Source organism: Coregonus lavaretus, assembly GCF_964263955.1.
Source record: "Coregonus lavaretus genome assembly, chromosome: 15".
Lineage (NCBI taxonomy): Eukaryota > Metazoa > Chordata > Actinopteri > Salmoniformes > Salmonidae > Coregonus > Coregonus lavaretus.
Window position 1 is genome coordinate 44,138,032 of NC_140002.1, and position 18,180 is coordinate 44,156,211.

Sequence of the window (18,180 nt, forward strand, 5' to 3'; positions counted from 1 at the left end):
TACTGACTCAAGAGGATTTCAGCTTTTCATTTTTTATTAATTTCCAAAAGGTTCTACAAACAAAATTCCACTTTGACATTATGGGGTATTGTGCGTAGATCAGTGACACAAAATCTCAATTTAATTAATTTTTAAATTCAGGCTGTAACACAACGTGGAAAAAATCAAGGGGTGTGAATACTTTCTGAAGACACTGTAAATGCTAACCTTGCATATATTTCTGGTTCTTTACCACAGCTATTTACTACCCCTCTGAAATGTGCTAAAGCTTTAAATAGCAACAGGTCTACCTAGAGGCTGAGAGCCCAAAACACTCAACTAAGTAAGATATAAAGTGTCAGGTAAAGAGGAGTGGTGAATGTAAAGTTGACAGACAAGATGGCTGACCAAACTATTTGTGAGTGCTGGTGCAGTTTGGTAATTACAATGGTGAAATGTGTAAATTTACTCTCAGACCCAACCCCCTAATCCGTTTTGATTGAAAAGATTAACATGGCCATTTTACAGCAATCTCAGAAGGAGGGCTATCGCTCCCTTAAGACATCTTTAAGAAGTTTAATTAGGCTACTCAGTAAACCTGAATTTCCCATTTAGTGGGGAGCAGTCAAGGTTACAATAAAACCCAATGACTGACTGCTTGCCTGCCTCTGCAGTGATCCTATAAATTAAATAAAGTGTGTGACACTCCGTAAATGACTGCCCATCTGCCATTATCCATCGCTTCTCTCCAGGCTGTCAATAAACAAAGGTTCAAGGCTGCTCCATGCCAGGCAGAGAAGCGCTTGTCTTTCTGGTGCAGTGGATCTAGTACTGTGAGCCACACACTGGTGGTGTGTAGAGTACACTAACTGAGACATACAGTACAGTATCTATAACCTCCTAGCTGCACCTGGAACGAGCTCAGGTCATGTCTCTGGATGTACAGGTAACTGCCAAAATAAAGGAAACACTTGAGTAAATGGGGGATAGCGTTTTCCACCACCATCAACAAAACACCAAGGGATGGGATTTCTCGTGGAAGAATGGTGTCGCCTCCCTCCAATAGAGTTCCAGACACTTGTAGAATCCATACCGAGGTACATTGAAGCTGTTCTGGCAGCTAGTGGTGGCCCAACGCCTTATTAAAACACTTTATGTTGGTGTTTCCCTTATTTTGACAGTTACCTACATTTACATTTACATTTTAGTCATTTAGCAGACGCTCTTATCCAGAGCGACTTACAGTTAGTTAATTTTTTAAAATATATTTTTTAATTTTTTTCATACTGGTCCCCCTTGGGAATCGAACCCACAACCCTGGCGTTGCAAACGCCATGCTCTACCAACTGAGCTACATCCCTGCCGGCCATTCCCTCCCCTACCCTGGACGACGCTGGGCCAATTGTGCGCCGCCCCATGGGTCTCCCGGTCGCGGCCGGCTACGACAGAGCCTGGATTCGAACCAGGATCTCTAGTGGCACAGCTAGCACTGCGATGCAGTGCCTTAGACCACTCTATGACAGGTTAAACGACTGTCATAGAGTGGAAATGCACATTTAGGTTCCAGCTTCGAGGATACATATTCACAAATTGGGAATATGTTGATAAAGTTGAAAAACATCAACAAATAGGGTACTGACAGCTGTCAGTGTAGCTAGCTAGCATGCTTACATTATCTAGCTAGATAGCTAGCCATCTTGCTAACCTTATCTGGAGCATGTAGTGACGGAAAACCTTAGTGGTCAAAACCATTCATCTTGGGGTGACGGGGGGAGTGGGTTTGCAAAATGCCAACCTATCACGCAATTATACCATTTATAAAATGGTCAGATATATATTTATAATACAGACTAGCTCAAAAATAAGTGAAAATGTAAAAAAGATCCCAATGGATTTTGATAATTTTTATCGTATAAAAAGTGGAGGTGAGAAAACATAAGTTTGCACCCCTTATTTATATGTGCTCAGGCGGCCAATAACTTTGGAATAACTCGGCAGCTGTTTATAATTAATAAACAATGCAATGCTGGTAACAATAAAATAAAACCCAGCCCTGAAACAAAACGTTGGCTGAAAATAATTTGTATGTCATATCATAGGAAAAGACACCGTATTCACACGGATTTGGACGAAGTGGGCCCATCAGATGTCACTTCATGCCCAAATACATCATACTTTGACTAAAACAATGACTTATTGACTTAAATCGTTGTGCAACATCATGGGTAAGCTCTAGCCATCGTCTTGCAGCTCAAAAAAGTGGATTTCTACTGGTGTGTGGGTTTACAACTGATAATTGCTGCGGGTGTGGTTGTATCACTGAACTGAGGTAACCATGTTTATGATATATACAGTGGGGAAAAAAAGTATTTAGTCAGCCACCAATTGTGCAAGTTCTCCCACTTAAAAAGATGAGAGAGGCCTGTCATTTTCCTCATAGGTACACGTCAACTATGACAGACAAATTGAGAAAAAAAAATCCAGAAAATCACATTGTAGGATTTTTAATGAATTTATTTGCAAATTATGGTGGAAAATAAGTATTTGGTCACCTACAAACAAGCAAGATTTTTGGCTCTCACAGACCTGTAACTTCTTATTTAAGAGGCTCCTCTGTCCTCCACTCGTTACCTGTATTAATGGCACCTGTTTGAACTTGTTATCAGTATAAAAGACACCTGTCCACAACCTCAAACAGTCACACTCCAAACTCCACTATGGCCAAGACCAAAGAGCTGTCAAAGGACACCAGAAACAAAATTGTAGACCTGCACCAGGCTGGGAAGACTGAATCTGCAATAGGTAAGCAGCTTGGTTTGAAGAAATCAACTGTGAGAGCAATTATTAGGAAATGGAAGACATACAAGACCACTGATAATCTCCCTCGATCTGGGGCTCCACGCAAGATCTCACCCCGTGGGGTCAAAATGATCACAAGAACGGTGAGCAAAAATCCCAGAACCACACAGGGGGACCTAGTGAATGACCTGCAGAGAGCTGGGACCAAAGTAACAAAGCCTACCATCAGTAACACACTACGCCGCCAGGGACTCAAATCCTGCAGTGCAGACGTGTCCCCCTGCTTAAGCCAGTACATGTCCAGGCCCGTCTGAAGTTTGCTAGAGTGCATTTGGATGATCCAGAAGAGGATTGGGAGAATGTCATATGGTCAGATGAAACCAAAATAGAACTTTTTGGTAAAAACTCAACTCGTCGTGTTTGGAGGACAAAGAATGCTGAGTTGCATCCAAAGAACACCATACCTACTGTGAAGCATGGGGGTGGAAACATTATGCTTTGGGGCTGTTTTTCTGCAAAGGGACCAGGACGACTGATCCGTGTAAAGGAAAGAATGAATGGGGCCATGTATCGTGAGATTTTGAGTGAAAACCTCCTTCCATCAGCAAGGGCATTGAAGATGAAACGTGGCTGGGTCTTTCAGCATGACAATGATCCCAAACACACCGCCCGGGCAACGAAGGAAGCATTTCAAGGTCCTGGAGTGGCCTAGCCAGTCTCCAGATCTCAACCCCATAGAAAATCTTTGGAGGGAGTTGAAAGTCCGTGTTGCCCAGCGACATCCCCAAAACATCACTGCTCTAGAGGAGATCTGCATGGAGGAATGGGCCAAAATACCAACAACAGTGTGTGAAAACCTTGTGAAGACTTACAGAAATCGTTTGACCTGTGTCATTGCCAACAAAGGGTATATAACAAAGTATTGAGAAACTTTTGTTATTGACCAATTACTTATTTTCCACCATAATTTGCAAATAAATTCATTAAAAATCCTACAATGTGATTTTCTGTATTTTTTTTCTCATTTTGTCTGTCATAGTTGACGTGTACCTATGATGAAAATTACAGGCCTCTCTCATCTTTTTAAGTGGGAGAACTTGCACAATTGGTGACTGACTAAATACTTTTTTCCCCCACTGTATATACACACACTACTGGTCAAAAGTTTTAGAACACTTACTCATTCAAGGGTTTTTCTGTATTTTTACTATTTTCTACATTGTAGAATAATAGTGAAGACATCAAACTATGAAATAACACATATGGAATCATGTAGTAACCAAAAAAGTATTAAACAAATCGAAATATACGTTATATTTGAGATTCTTCAAATAGCCACTCTTTGCCTTGATGACAGCTTAGCACACCCTTGGCATTCTCTCAACCAGCTTCACCTGGAATGCTTTTCCAACAGTCCTGAAGGAGTTCCCACATATGCTGAGCACTTGTTGGCTGCTTTTCCTACACTCTGCCGTCCGACTCATCCCAAACCATCTCAATTGGGTTGAGGTCGGGGGATTGTGGAGGCCGGTCATCTGATGCAGCACTCTATCACTCTCCTTATTGGTAAAATAGCCCTTACACAGCCTGGAGGTGAGTTGGGTCATTGTCCTGTTGAAAACAAATAATAGTCCCACTAAGCCCAAACCAGATGGGATGGCGTATCGCTGCAGAATGCTGTGGTAGCCATGCTGGTTAAGTGTGCCTTGAATTCTAAATAAATCACAGACAGTGTCATCAGCAAAGCACCCCCACACCATAACCCCTCCTCCGCCATGCTTTACGGTGGGAAATACACATGCGGAAATCATCCGTTCACCCACACCGCGTCTCACAAAGACACGGCGGTTGGAACCAAAAATCTCCAATTTGGACTCCAGACCAAAGGACACATTTCCACCGGTCTAATGTCCATTGCTCGTGTTTCTTGGCCCGAGCAAGTCTCTAATTCTTATTGGTGTCCTTTAGTAGTGGTTTCGTTGCAGCAATTCGACCATGAAGGACGGATTCACACAGTGTCCTCTGAACAGTTGATGTTGAGATGTGTCTGTTACTTGAACTCTGTGAAGCATTTATTTGGGCTGCAATTTCTGAGGCTGGTAACTCTAATGAACTTATCCTCTGCAGCAGAGGTAACTCTGGGTCTTCCATTCCTGTGGCGGTCCTCATGAGAGCCAGTTTCATCATAGAGCTTGATGGTTTTTGCGACTGCACTTGAAGAAACTTTAGTTCTTGAGATTTTCCGTATTGACTGACCTTCATGTCTTAAAGTAATGATGGACTGTCGTTTCTCTTTGCTTATTTGAGCTTTTTCTTGCCATAATATGGACTTGGTATATATGGACAACCTTCTGTATACCGCCTCTACCTTGTCACAACACAACTGATTGGCTCAAACGCATTAAGAAGGAAAGAAATTCCACAAATTAACTTTTAAGAAGGCAAACCTGTTAATTGAAATGCATTCCAGGTGACTACCTCATGAAGCTGGTTGAGAGAATGCCAAGAGTGTGCAAAGCTTTCACCAAGGCAAAGGGTGGCTATTTGAAGAATCTCAAATATAAAATAGATTTTGATTTGTTTAACACTTTTTTGGTTACTACATGATTCCATATGTGTTATTTCATAGTTCTGATGTCTTCACTATTATTCTACAATGTAGAAAATAGTAAAAATTAAGAAAAACCCTTGAATGAGTAGGTGTTCTAAAACTTTTGACCGGTAGTGTATGTATGTATGTATGTATGTATGTATGTATAATATTATTTTTGTTGTTGTTGTATTTTACCCCCTTTTTCTCCCCAATTTCGCAATATCCAATTGCAATCCAATTATGATCTTGTCCCTAACCCGGACGACGCTGGGCCAATTGTGCGCCGCCCTATGTGACAGAACCTGGGATGTGACAGAACCTGGGATCGAACCCGGGTCTGTAGTGACGCCTCAAGCACTGCGATGCAGTGCCTTAGACCGATGCGCCACTCGGGAGGCCTCATGAGATAATGTTTTTGTACAATATGATATCCGTTTACTGCTCACCTGTCTTCTGTGGTCCAATGATGAGCAGCTTCGGGAATCGGTCGCATGTCTTCTCTTTGGACCAAATGTCTTTGTGCCTTTTGTCCTCACAGGGGTCCTGTAGGGACAGAGTGGGCAGAGTTAGTTCACCTGGAAGTTCAGTTCAGTAAACGGGAAGGTGCCTCAGGATAAGTTGCCATGGATATGACTTGTTCTCACACACACACACACACACACACAGACACACAGACTCTTCAGGCTCCAGTATCATATCTAGCGGCAGTCTGTTTGTAATTAAAGTCTACCACTGACTTGGCCAGGGGACTTCAGAGTTACGGTGTTAAAGCCAGCCAAGAAAGCAGTGAGACCTGTGGGGGGAGTGTACAGACATGCGGCACAATGGTTACAGGCAACTGTATCCACCCTGTGTGACCAACAATGCCAAGCGGAGGATGGGTACTTTTAATTCAGCTCAAATTAACCAAACCAGTCTAGTCCAACAGAGGTTTGGGGGAGCAGACTCAAACATTTGGTTACTGATTCACCCCTTGATCAATTATGCTTCTACAAGAAAGGCCTAGGAAAAGAACCCGTAATCAGTATCAGGCAGGCTGCCTCTTCATTGTTTTTCCTGAGTGTGGAGTAGCCTTCAGTGTATCTGTGTGGCAGATAGTGCAGAGCAGCCCTGCAAGGCGAGCCTCAGGGTCAATCTGCATGTCAAGCTGATGCCAACTGCCTTAAATCTATCTGTCTCTTTCCCTTCAGTCCCCACTGCCATCTGCATGATGGGTAATGAGGCGACCAGGATATCACATTAATCCCAAGACATTTAACACAGTGCTCTGATGAAGAAACCTTTGGACCCAGGCAGGCACAAGTTTGCTCCAAACTTCAAAGGGAGCCGGCCGGCACACATTAACCTATCCACTTAGTGAGAACTCAATATTGACAGTCAGTGTGAGGAACTGCCAAGATGGCACTTGGACCTCTTAGGGAAGGAAACCTGTCTTTTTTCTGCGTTGATGGGAAACAGTGTCAAAGAGTGGTACTGTGGAAGCAGGAGTACAACAAAACCACAGTTCAAAGAGCCAGCCTCTCCTAGCTGTACCTAACAAAATAAGATTTGCACTGTATGAAGCAATGGAGACTGAGTCAAAAGGCAACATCTCTAGCCTTCTCTAAAATGACAGCCTGGTGTATGATAGTCCCGAGTTCCAAACACCCAGTGACCCACAGCTCTCATGGCCTCTCACACACACAAAACACACACACCTGCCAGATGGGGTCCCTCTCCTCGGGGAAGATCTGGAAGTAGCGCTGAGCCAGCTGCACAGGCGCCAGGGTCTGCAGCCGCAGGTTGGTCCACGTCTGGAGGAACTTCACCAGGTTCTTAAAGGTGGACAGACCCAGACGGTCGTTCCCGTAGTTGGACAGGTGGGTCATAAAGATGCTGATCTGTGAGGAAGGAATGAAAAACACAGAACAACATTCAATGCACTGTCTGCAATGTCAATGTCATTTCCAACCACCGTTGCACAAAATGCAAAAAAAAAAAAACCATAACAAATAAGGCTTTTCAAAGCAACCATAGAGAGATGAGCATTGGTCTCCTGATGCTAGTTATGGAGGTGTGTCTGGTCTCACCGGGTTGAGGAGCACCGTGAGGAAGAGCTCCCCTCCGTTGATGAGTTTGTCCAGCTCCTTGGGTCCTCCAGGATACTCGTTGTAGAAGATGGTGTGAGTGAAAAGGCCACACGTCTGCCTGGGCAGCACCTACAGTACATAAAACACACAATCAATATTACATATCAACACATCTGCACAGTGAGTGTACTAATATAACCAGACCCTGATACCCAGTGAATAACTAATCAAATACACAAATGTCCAAACATGGCCAATCGGTCATAAATGCTTGAGGACGCAGCTCAATTTAGTCTGTCTTCGAACCCATTTCTCGATCCTAACACAAAGCCTCTGTCCTAACATTGTTCAAACACAACAGAACAACACGCAATCGGTTGGCATCCGAGCACACAATCACAGGAGCAGAACGACCTGAAAAAGCATCGCCGAGGTCTGTTCAGCCGAAGTGCTGTACCCGGTGTATCAATCTGGCCCTGTGATAATAGCTAGCTGGGGCTGTGGGTAAAAATAGCAGCGAAAGCAGCACTGAGATGCTTAGGGAGGGAAAGGAAGGGAAGGCTGGATGTACAGACTGAAGCTCCCAGGCTTATCTCTCTCTCTGATTTTTAAAAACACAGAGTGGCTAACGGGAGTCACAGACTGCTGATTAAGGGTAAAGAGGGAGTGGAAGAAAGAAGAGGAGGAGGGAGAGGAAAAAAAAAAAATCAATGTTTACACCTCAGAGAGTCTCTGCCAAGTACCCAGTGAATATTTCACAGGGATGTGTTGAGGTCGGAATTAACATCTCGGTGACATCGTCGCACTCCTCCACCAGACAATAAATAAATAAATAAATAACTGAAAAGTGCTGCGTCTAGAAAAGGGTCATTCTAACAAGGATCAGCATTATGGTTAAAATCCACAACACAATGTGTATACAGAAAATACACATTTCTTTAAGCTCTAAAATGTATGAGACATTTGAGCATAAATATCGTACCCAGGCAAGCTGTTGTTTATGTCCATGCCAAGCATATAGACTTAAAATGAGACTTCGTAGAGATACTGTAAATAAATTGGCATTGACAGCGAGATTAACATGTCTAAAAATGACAACGTTCTCGTCACATCACCAGCCAGCAGTTGTCTTTGTCGATTTTGGCAGGGCTGTCATCGACGGTGAAATTTTCATGTTGAGAGAGCTAAACATAGCAATATCTATTATGATCATTCACACTACTGTCTGTCTGTCAGCTTGCTGTATTTCCGGGGAGGGGAGGGGTAAATACTGATAGAGAAGGGGAGTGAATAGACCACGCCACCCTCATGGCGTGGCAGCACGGCTGCTTCCCTTTCCTTTACTCCACTCAATGCTGTGTTACCAAGAGCTAAACCAAAATGTTCAAACACACAAAAAACTAAGCTTTGTCCGTTCAAAGGCACACACCTTACAATACCAAGCACTTACCAGATGCCGGAGCTTTTATCTATTAACATAACTGGGTGAACTCTAACCAGAGTAAATAAATCAAACAACCTCAATTGAATACTTCTAGTTAAATTATTGAGCACAAAACCAAGTCTTGAAAATATCAACTAACACAGATAATTACAAGAACTGCTAGTTTATACATAGAACCTAGTGTGTGTGTGTGTGTGAGAGAGAGGATGGGGAAAGGGGGTGATTGGGCAGAGTCCTTACACTGATGCCACTGTGGTAGAAGCCTCGTCTGAAGCGCGCAGGTTTGAGGTGGGGGTACTCCTCCGTGCTGGTCACCTTGATGCCCCACACCTTCTTCCAGGCGTCGTACAGCTGGACGTGGACGGGGTACACCCCAGAGTGGTGGGGAGCCACCGCGTAGCCCATGTTGGTGGGGATGCCATGCTCCTGGGGGAGAGAACCAGTTCATTCAACACATTCTGATTTAATTCACCCGTGCTATTTTTCTACCTTTTTAATCAACGGTAATGGTGACATTCAAACAGAAATTCATTTTTTGAACAACCACCCATCTCCTAGTATCAGTACAACCCAACCCTCAGTGTGTAGAATGTGTAGTGTGGGTAAAGTCTGAAGAGGACCCCCCAACCTACCTGTGCAAACCTCCTGTTGAGCAGCATCTGTTCGGCCAACACTGATTGGTTGTGGAAAAGGTGGGGCTGCATGTGGCTCCACATGTGGGGGAACCACCAGAACTCCTTCCCATAGGACAGGAGTAGGTCATCACCCAGGTCCTCCTCATCCGTGCCTGGAGCATAGAGACAGAGGGAGACTGGGAGTTTAGTCTAGTCTACACATATACAGGCATAGGTGTGTGGTGGTGTTGAAAACCAAGCTATATGCGCTGTGAAAATCTGAACCAAGTTCATTCATTAAGCACAAAAATGTGCATAGAAATTAGCATTCAAATGTATTTGACATTTGATCTATGCATTTTCTTGGTGATGTACTTGATGATCAAGACTATGCTCTGGAACATGCAGGACTGGGATTGTCTGTCATGAGACATTGTATTATAAGCTCTGCCCTAGGTTCGCCTACACAGTCATTCAGTGGGTGACCAAACTGCTTGTCCACTCACCAGTATGGAAGAACTTTCCAGAGAACCCCAGGTTGAACGTGAAGTTGGGGACTAAGGTTCGGAGGTCATTCTGGGTCTCCAGTAGGGCCTGGACAGAGGGGACAGGGACAACTGTTAGGAGTCATTCACATGCATTACATTTTTTAAAAATAAATAAATACAATACTAAGTATTCAGACCCCTTGACTTTTTCCACATTTTGTTACGTTACAGCCTTATTCTAAAATGAATTACATTATTTTTCCTCATCAACCTACACACAATACCCCATCATGACAAAACGAACAGGTTTTTAGAAATGTTGGCAGGGAGATGACCAAGAACCTGATGGTCACTGATAGCGCTCCAGAGTTCCTCTGTGGAGATGTGAGAACCTTCCAGAAGGACAACCATCTCTGCAGCACTCCAACAATCAGGCCTTAATGGTAGAGTGGCCAGACAGAAGCCACTCCTCAGTAAAAGGCACGACAGCCCGCTTGGAGTTTGCCAAAAGGCACCTTAAGACTCTCAGACCATGAGAAACAAGATTCTCTGGTTTGATGAAACCAAGATTGAACTCTTTGGCCTGAATCCCAAGCATCACGTCTGGAGGAAACCTGGCACCATCCCTACGGTGAAGCATGGTGGTGGCAGCATCATGCTGTGGGGATGTTTTTCAGCGGCAGGGACTGGGAGACTAGTCAGGATCGAGGGAAAGATGAACGAGATCCTTGATGAAAACCTGCTTCAGAGTGCTCAGGACCTCAGACTGGGCCGGTTCACCTTCCAACAGGACAACGACCCTAAGCACACAGCCAAGACAACGCAGGAGTGGCTTCGGGACAAGTCTCTGAATGTCCTTGAGTGGCCCAGCCAGAGCCTGGACTTAAACCCGATCGAACATCTCTGGAGAGACCTGAAAATAGCTGTGCAGCGACGCTCCCCATCCAACCTGACAGAGCTTGAGAGGATCTGCAGAGAAAAATGGGAGACACTACCCAAATACAAGTGTGCCAAGCTTGTAGTGTCATACCCACGAAGATTCGAGGCTGAGTAAAGGGTCTGAATACTTATGTAAATGTAATATTTCCGTTTTTTTTTTAAGAAACAAAAATGGTATCTAAAAACATGTTTTTGCTTTGTCATTATGGGGTATTGTCTGTAGATTGATGAGGGAAAAAACGATTTAATCAATTTTAGAATAAGGCTGTAACGTAACAAAACGTGGAAAAAGTAAAGGGGTCTGAAAACTTTCAGAATGCACTGTATGTTAACTATTTTGTATGTTTTCTTGGAGAGAGCGAGATAGGGTGAAAGGTAGGAGAGAGAGTGCTGAAAGAGCCTTTGCTGGCAGCGGTACATTTTACTTGTGACATAGACTGCTAGACCACCCCAGGCCACCACATGTGCATTCTTTATCAGTTACTCAAAGAAGCACTGTAGTTAGCAGTTGTATTCAGTCCACACATTTCCCCCCGCACAGACAGACAAACGCACTCTCCCCCTCTCTCTAACAAACACACTGATGTGAGTTGTTTATTCTGCCTCCAGCAACTTAGCATCCATCTCATCATTCCTCTATGCTTCATTACCCTGTCCACATTCACTTTGCATCTGGGTCTATTTTTTCTTTTTTTAGGTTTAGTCCCTCTCTGCCACAGCTCAATCAAAGCCTGATTCACATTTAACACTGTGGTGGCAGACAAGACAACACCGCCTTGATTGTCTTTGCGTTTCATTGCCCCCTTCACTGAACAACTCAGAAGATGAGAAAAACAAGAAAAACAATGCAAAGCTGCGTCCGTATCAAATATTCATGCTGTAGGCCAGTCTGCGGACGCCCCTTGAACAGTGACTCATCACAAAACAAAGCCGAAGACAGTGGTTGAGCTGAGCTTCACACCCTGCTGCTGCTGTGGCAGGGAGGGGGTGTTAAAAGGCCTGGACGGCTAGAAAGGCTGGATGGACAAAGGATGTCCCCTGGGTTGGAGGGAGAGAGACAAAGATGTGGACGAACGCTGGAGGGCGGTTCCTGACCTTTAGTTAGTAATAAGTGTTTGACTGAGGAGGAGGCTGTATGGGATTCCAGTCACACCGAGTCTTATTCTACTTTCAAAGAGGCATTGGATGGAAATACAAGAAAATATATTCTGTTCCACTCCGTTGCATTCTAATCCGTCCTCTCCCCTCTCCCCTCCACCCCTCTCTCTCTCTCTCTCTCTCTCTCTCTCTCTCAGGCTGTGAAGTAAGGCGCCAACAAAGATGGCGGCTTCGCGACTAGCTCTTCAGAAACTTTGCGGTATTTTGTTTTTTAATGTACTATTTATAAGCATTTCGCTACACCCCCAATAACATCTGCTAAACACGTGTATGTGACAAATAAAATTTGATTTGATATACAGTGACAGCGTGAGGGAGAGACTACCATGGCAGTCAGGCCAGCTGTGTCCCCCTGTCCTGTGTCCTCAAGACGGCCCCCCTGGGAAGAGACATGTAGGTGGTTGCACCTGTACCCCTCTGTCACTGTCACATCTTCCCAACTCTGGCATGGGCTCACTCACACATGGTAAAGTCACCTGTCTGTCTCCCTCCTCCAAGGTCAGCTCTGCCTCTGGCACCGACACCTGAATGACTCACTGCTTATTATAGTTTAGTGTTGTTTTTTTATTTATTTATTATAAATTCAGTTTAGCTTCAGTTGGTTTTCAGACCTGATTTGCTATTTTTTCATTTAGTTAAAGTTTTATAAAAATATGTATATTATGTTTTTATATTATTTAGTTTCAGTTTTAGTTTCAGGGTTCGGGACAGAAGGTATGCGTGGGAGGCTAGGAGCCATTTGGGTTGTATAGTTTTAGTGTTTTTTGGGACACCACTATGGGGCGGTAATACATAAAAGGATGGGGTCAGGTTTAAATTATAAAGTCAATATCAATGTGACTTGAATTTAAAAGGAATAGCGCCTAGACTGGTGCAAGGAATATGCTAGAAGGAAACTCTCTCGCCTATGTTTATACCAATCCAATGCTTTTTAACTTTAGTAGTACATGTAAGAAGAATCAAGAACCGTTACCTTTATCTGACAGAAAGTTCTCAAAGTAATCCTATTCGGGGCTTTGCTGTTATCGACCGACCAGTGGAGGTTTAGGGTTTGCTGTCGCTATTGCTTAAGCTCTGCCTCGCCCTTTGGCTAGGCCATCTACCTAGCGGATTTCTTCACTGTTAGCTAGCTTGTGATGCACAAGCAAGGTCTATTTCAAACCTCACCATCTCCAGGCAACATTTACCAACCAGATTCAGAGGCTTGAAAACCCCCCAAAAAGCTTGAAAACCCCATGAATGTTTTGCACACAGTTTAGAAAAAAACTAAAACTGAACATAATTCATGGTTTTTATTTTAGTTCGTTTTACAGTCAAAGATAATTTCAGTATAGTTAGTTTTTAAAACGAGTTTGTTAATTATTTTATTTCAGTTTACAATTTTTTTGTTTTTTTTGTTTTACTAGTTTCAGTCTTAGTTTACTATAATAACATTGGCACTGTCACACAGTAAATCTCTCTGGGAATATGTATGCACCAGCAATAGAATAGGGCAGATTGATATGCAACAGATAATGAGTGATTAGCAGAGTTGTGGACTCGAGTCATAAAACTTAAACTGGAGTCTGATTACTTGATAAAAAATTTTTTTACTTGAGACTTGACTAGGAACCTCAAGACTCGGGACTGATGAGACTGATGACTTGAAGTTATCTGGCCAGGTTTAACAACGTTTCGTCACTCATTTTGTAGCACAGTCTCCTTGGATTAGGGTAATGTGGGGTAACAAGCCCACCCCCCCCGAGAACAATGTCCAATTGCTGGCAAAAAAAAAGCAAAGTTTGGTAAACACGTGGTATGTGGATGATGGTCAGGCTTAGGCAAACAAACTAGGAAGGGAAATAAGTGGCTACACTTTAGTTATTTCATTTAAATGTTTTTAGAAAAGGGGCGTTTTCCCCAAGTATCGGGGTAACTGCGTCTTGAATGTTGACCAATGACCAGTCATCAGCATTGGCATGCAAAGGCAGGAGCACATTAGTGACCAGAAAGCACTTGTTTAATTTTCTCTGGTTTTTCCTGGCAAAAACAGAGTAGTCTATGCCTACCTATATTAATATTATCTATATAAAGTACCATTTAGCAATCTGCTACGGACGCATCTGTCCCACAATAATAGGTACCTGGTGATTTCATTGATCATTTTCATATTTCAGTTAGGCTTAGTTTGAGTGGGTTATAATTATATACCTCAGTGGTGGTACTGGCTTTGTCTAAAGACAGCTGTAACATCGCTCTACCTTCAATACTTATAGGATAAAGATGTAACTAGGGCTGTTACGGTGACCGTATTACCGCCACACCGGCGGTCACGAGTCATGACCGCAGTCAAATTCCATGTGACCGTTTAGTCATGGTAATTAGGCTTCTCCATGCTCTGATGCTGCTGATGGTCTTTATTTCTCTACTTTCCTAATATTAAGCACATTGCTTCGCTTTTCACCAGGAGTATAGCCTACCTGGCTGGCATGAAAATGAACCATGGGAAAAGCGTCCTCCATTCGCTATTTAAGTGCATAGATGACTGGTCCATTTTAAATCAAAACTAAATTTCACACATACATTATTTAGTATATGTAAAGACAAGATTAAATTAAGAATAGTCTGATGGGTGACAATATTAGCCTATCACTGAATGACATAATATCCCTTGTGAATGATGCCCAGCATGTGTATTAAGGCAAGAAACAGTGCATGCCTTTTTTTTGCGACTTTTTCTAATCATAGTCACACACCTCATGTATCCTAGCCCATAGCCCTATATATTTTGATAAGGTTTGTATCACAACTAAAGTGGCCAAATAACTTATTATAATTAAGCACATTAATCCGCTTTACAACCAGTGTAGAGCCTAACTGGCATACAGAGGCGGCGCGTGAGTTTCAAGTTTGGGGAAGATCATTTTCACCATAGAAATGTACCTTTATAATAAAAAATGACATGCATAAATCGCATTTGCGGTCACTTTTGAGAATGGTGTTTTCCCACTAATGGATTGCACTTTGGAACATTCGCGCTTATAGCCTACTGCCGTGTGCGCATTGCTGCGCTTATAATGTGAAGAAATAGCCTAATAGTTTATCAACATTTTAAGCTAAACATTCTGATCTGTTGCATCAGCCCCACTGCTTTAAAAACTTTTTTTGATGCGATTGGTTGTATTAATTTGGAATCTATCGCATCCCACAACTTTCCCAGACTATGTTTGGAATATTTATTTATCACAATAGAATAGGTAAACTTTTGTATTATGGGGGATAGTAGATTGACATAGGCTAGTGCTTTTGCTGTTCGTTAGGCCTACTCATCTTGTTGGCTGACAAAAAGTAAAATGTGGACAGTTCTAACATCTAATGAATTCAATAAGGACGCGCGCAGTTGCGTTCCCGATGTGTCGATCTTCACTTGTAGCCTACTTCGGAGCTGAGATGCCTGTGAGAAGGACCTGATCACGTGACGGGCATTGGCTAATAATACAGTGAGGGAAAAATGTATTTGATCCCCTGCTGATGTTGTATGTTTGCCCACTGACAAAGAGATGATCAGTCTATAATTTTAATGGTAGATTTATTTGAACAGTGAGAGACAGAATAACAACAAAAAAATCCAGAAAAACGCATGTCAAAAATGTTATGAATTGATTTGCATTTTAATAAGGGAAATAAGTATTTGACCCCTCTGCAAAAAATGACTTAGTACTTGGTGGCAAAACCCTTGTTGGTAATCACAGAGGTCAGACGTTTCTTGTAGTTGGCCACCAAGTTTGCACACATCTCAGGAGGGATTTTGTTCCACTCCTCTTTGCAGATCTTCTCCAAGTCAATAGGGTTTTGAGGCTGACGTTTGGCAACTCGAACCTTCAGCTCCCTCCACAGATTTTCTATGGGATTAAGGTCTGGAGACTGGCTAGGCCACTCCAGGACCTTAATGTGCTCCTTCTTGAGCCAGTCCTTTGTTGCCTTGGCCGTGTGTTTTGGGTCATTGTCATGCTGGAATACCCATCCATGACCCATTTTCAATGCCCTGGCTGAGGGAAGGAGGTTCACACCCAAGATTTGACGGTACATGGCCCCGTCCATCGTCCCTTTGATGCGGTGAAGTTGTCCTGTCCCCTTAGCAGAAAAACACCCCCAAAGCATAATGTTTCCACCTCCATGTTTGACGGTGGGGATGGTGTTCTTGGGGTCATAGGCAGCATTCCTCATCCTCAAAACACGGCGAGTTGAGTGGATGCCAAAGAGCTCGTTTTGGTCTCATCTGACCACAACACTTCACCCAGTTCTCCTCTGAATCATTCAGATGTTCATTGGCAAACTTCAGACGGGCCTGTATATGTGCTTTCTTGAGCAGGGGGACCTTGCGGGCGCTGCAGGATTTCAGTCCTTCACGGCGTAGTGTGTTACCAATTGTTTTCTTGGTGACTATGGTCCCAGCTGCCTTGAGATCATTGACAAGATCCTTCCGTGTAGTTCTGGGCTGATTCCTCACCGTTCTCATGATCATTGCAACTCCACAAGGTGAGATCTTGCATGGAGCCCCAGGCCGAGGGAGATTGACAGGTCTTTTGTGTTTCTTCCATTTGCGAATAATCGCACCAACTGTTGTCACCTTCTCACCAAGCTGCTTGGCGATGGTCATGTAGCCCATTCCAGCCTTGTGTAGGTCTACAATCTTGTCCCTGACATCCTTGGAGAGCTCTTTGGTCTTGGCCATGGTGGAGAGTTTGGAATCTGATTGATTGATTGCTTCTGTGGACAGGTGTCTTTTATACAGGTAACAAGCTGAGATTAGGGGCACTCCCTTTAAGAGTGTGCTCCTAATCTCAGCTCATTACCTGTATAAAAGACACCTGGGAGCCAGAAATCTTTCTGATTGAGAGGTGGGTCAAATACTTATTTCCCTCATTAAAATGCAAATCAATTTATAACATTTTTGACATGCGTTTTTCTGGATTTTTTTGTTGTTATTCTGTCTCTCACTGTTCAAATACATCTACCATTAAAATTATAGACTGATCATCTCTTTTTCAGTGGGCAAACGTACAACATCAGCAGGGGATCAAACACTTTTTTCCCCTCACTGTAATTGCGATATCTGAGAGAGCCATGAGAGTGAGAGGTTCTTCAGGGCACGGCGATTGGCAGCCGGAAGAAGGGAATTATCATTATTATATAACGGCCGCAAAAGGCATGGATGTTTTTGGGGGCATTACAGCTACACAAGGGGGATGCCACCGGGAAATTTGAGGCATTTATCAAGTGCTTGTGAAATTGTGCAAGAAACAAAGCAGAGCTCATGTCTTTCATGCAACTTTTTTCCCTCATCAAGCTACACACAACACCCCATAATGACAAAGCAAAAATAGGTTTTTAGAAATTGTTGCAAATGTATTAAAAATAAAAACAGAAATATCACATTTACATAAGTATTCACACCCTTTACACCTTTGGCAGCGATTACAGCCTCGAGTCTTCTTGGGTATGACGCTACAAGCTTGGCACACCTGTATTTGTAGAGTTTCTCCCATTCTTCTCTGCAGATCCTCTCAAGATCTGTCAGGTTGAATGGGGAGAATTGCTGCACAGCTATTTTCAGGTCTCTCCAGAGATGTTAAATCGGGTTCAAGTCCAGGCTCAGGCTGGGCCACTCAAGGACATTCAGAGACTTGTCCCGAAGCCACTCCTGCATTGTTTTGGCTGTGTGCTTAGGGTCGTTGTCCTGTTGGAAGGTGAACCTTCGCCCCAGTCTGAGGTCCTAAGCGCTCTGGATCAAGGATCTCTCTGTACTTTGCTCTGTTCATCTTTGCCTCGATCTGGACTAGTCTCCCAGTCCCTGCCGCTGAAAAACATTCCCACAGCATGATGCTGCCACCACCATGCTTCACCATAGGGATGGTGCCAGGTTTTCCTCCAGACGTGACGGTTGGCATTCAGGCCAAATAGTTCAATCTTGGTTTCATCAGACCAGAGAATCTGGTTTCTCATGGTCTGAGATTCTTTAGGTGCCTTTTGGCAACTCCAAGCGGGCTGTCATGTGCCTTTTACTGAGGAGTGGCTTCCGTCTTGTCACTCTACCATAAGGCCTGATTGGTAGAGT

General features: G+C 43.5%; 1 protein-coding gene across 1 annotated transcript in view; it reads right to left on the bottom strand.

The window, feature by feature from the left end:
• The window catches only part of LOC311142545 (bifunctional heparan sulfate N-deacetylase/N-sulfotransferase 1-like), a 34,599-nt gene that overhangs the window by 9,181 nt on the left and 7,238 nt on the right, over positions 1–18,180 (bottom strand). Inside the window, exons 3-8 of the mRNA XM_084178219.1 lie at positions 10,005–10,092; positions 9,517–9,671; positions 9,125–9,310; positions 7,441–7,569; positions 7,069–7,251; positions 5,818–5,914 (exon numbers count right to left, since the gene is read on the bottom strand). Coding sequence (XP_084034345.1) covers positions 5,818–5,914; positions 7,069–7,251; positions 7,441–7,569; positions 9,125–9,310; positions 9,517–9,671; positions 10,005–10,092 — 838 coding nt within the window. The remainder of the gene's footprint in view (positions 1–5,817; positions 5,915–7,068; positions 7,252–7,440; positions 7,570–9,124; positions 9,311–9,516; positions 9,672–10,004; positions 10,093–18,180) is intronic.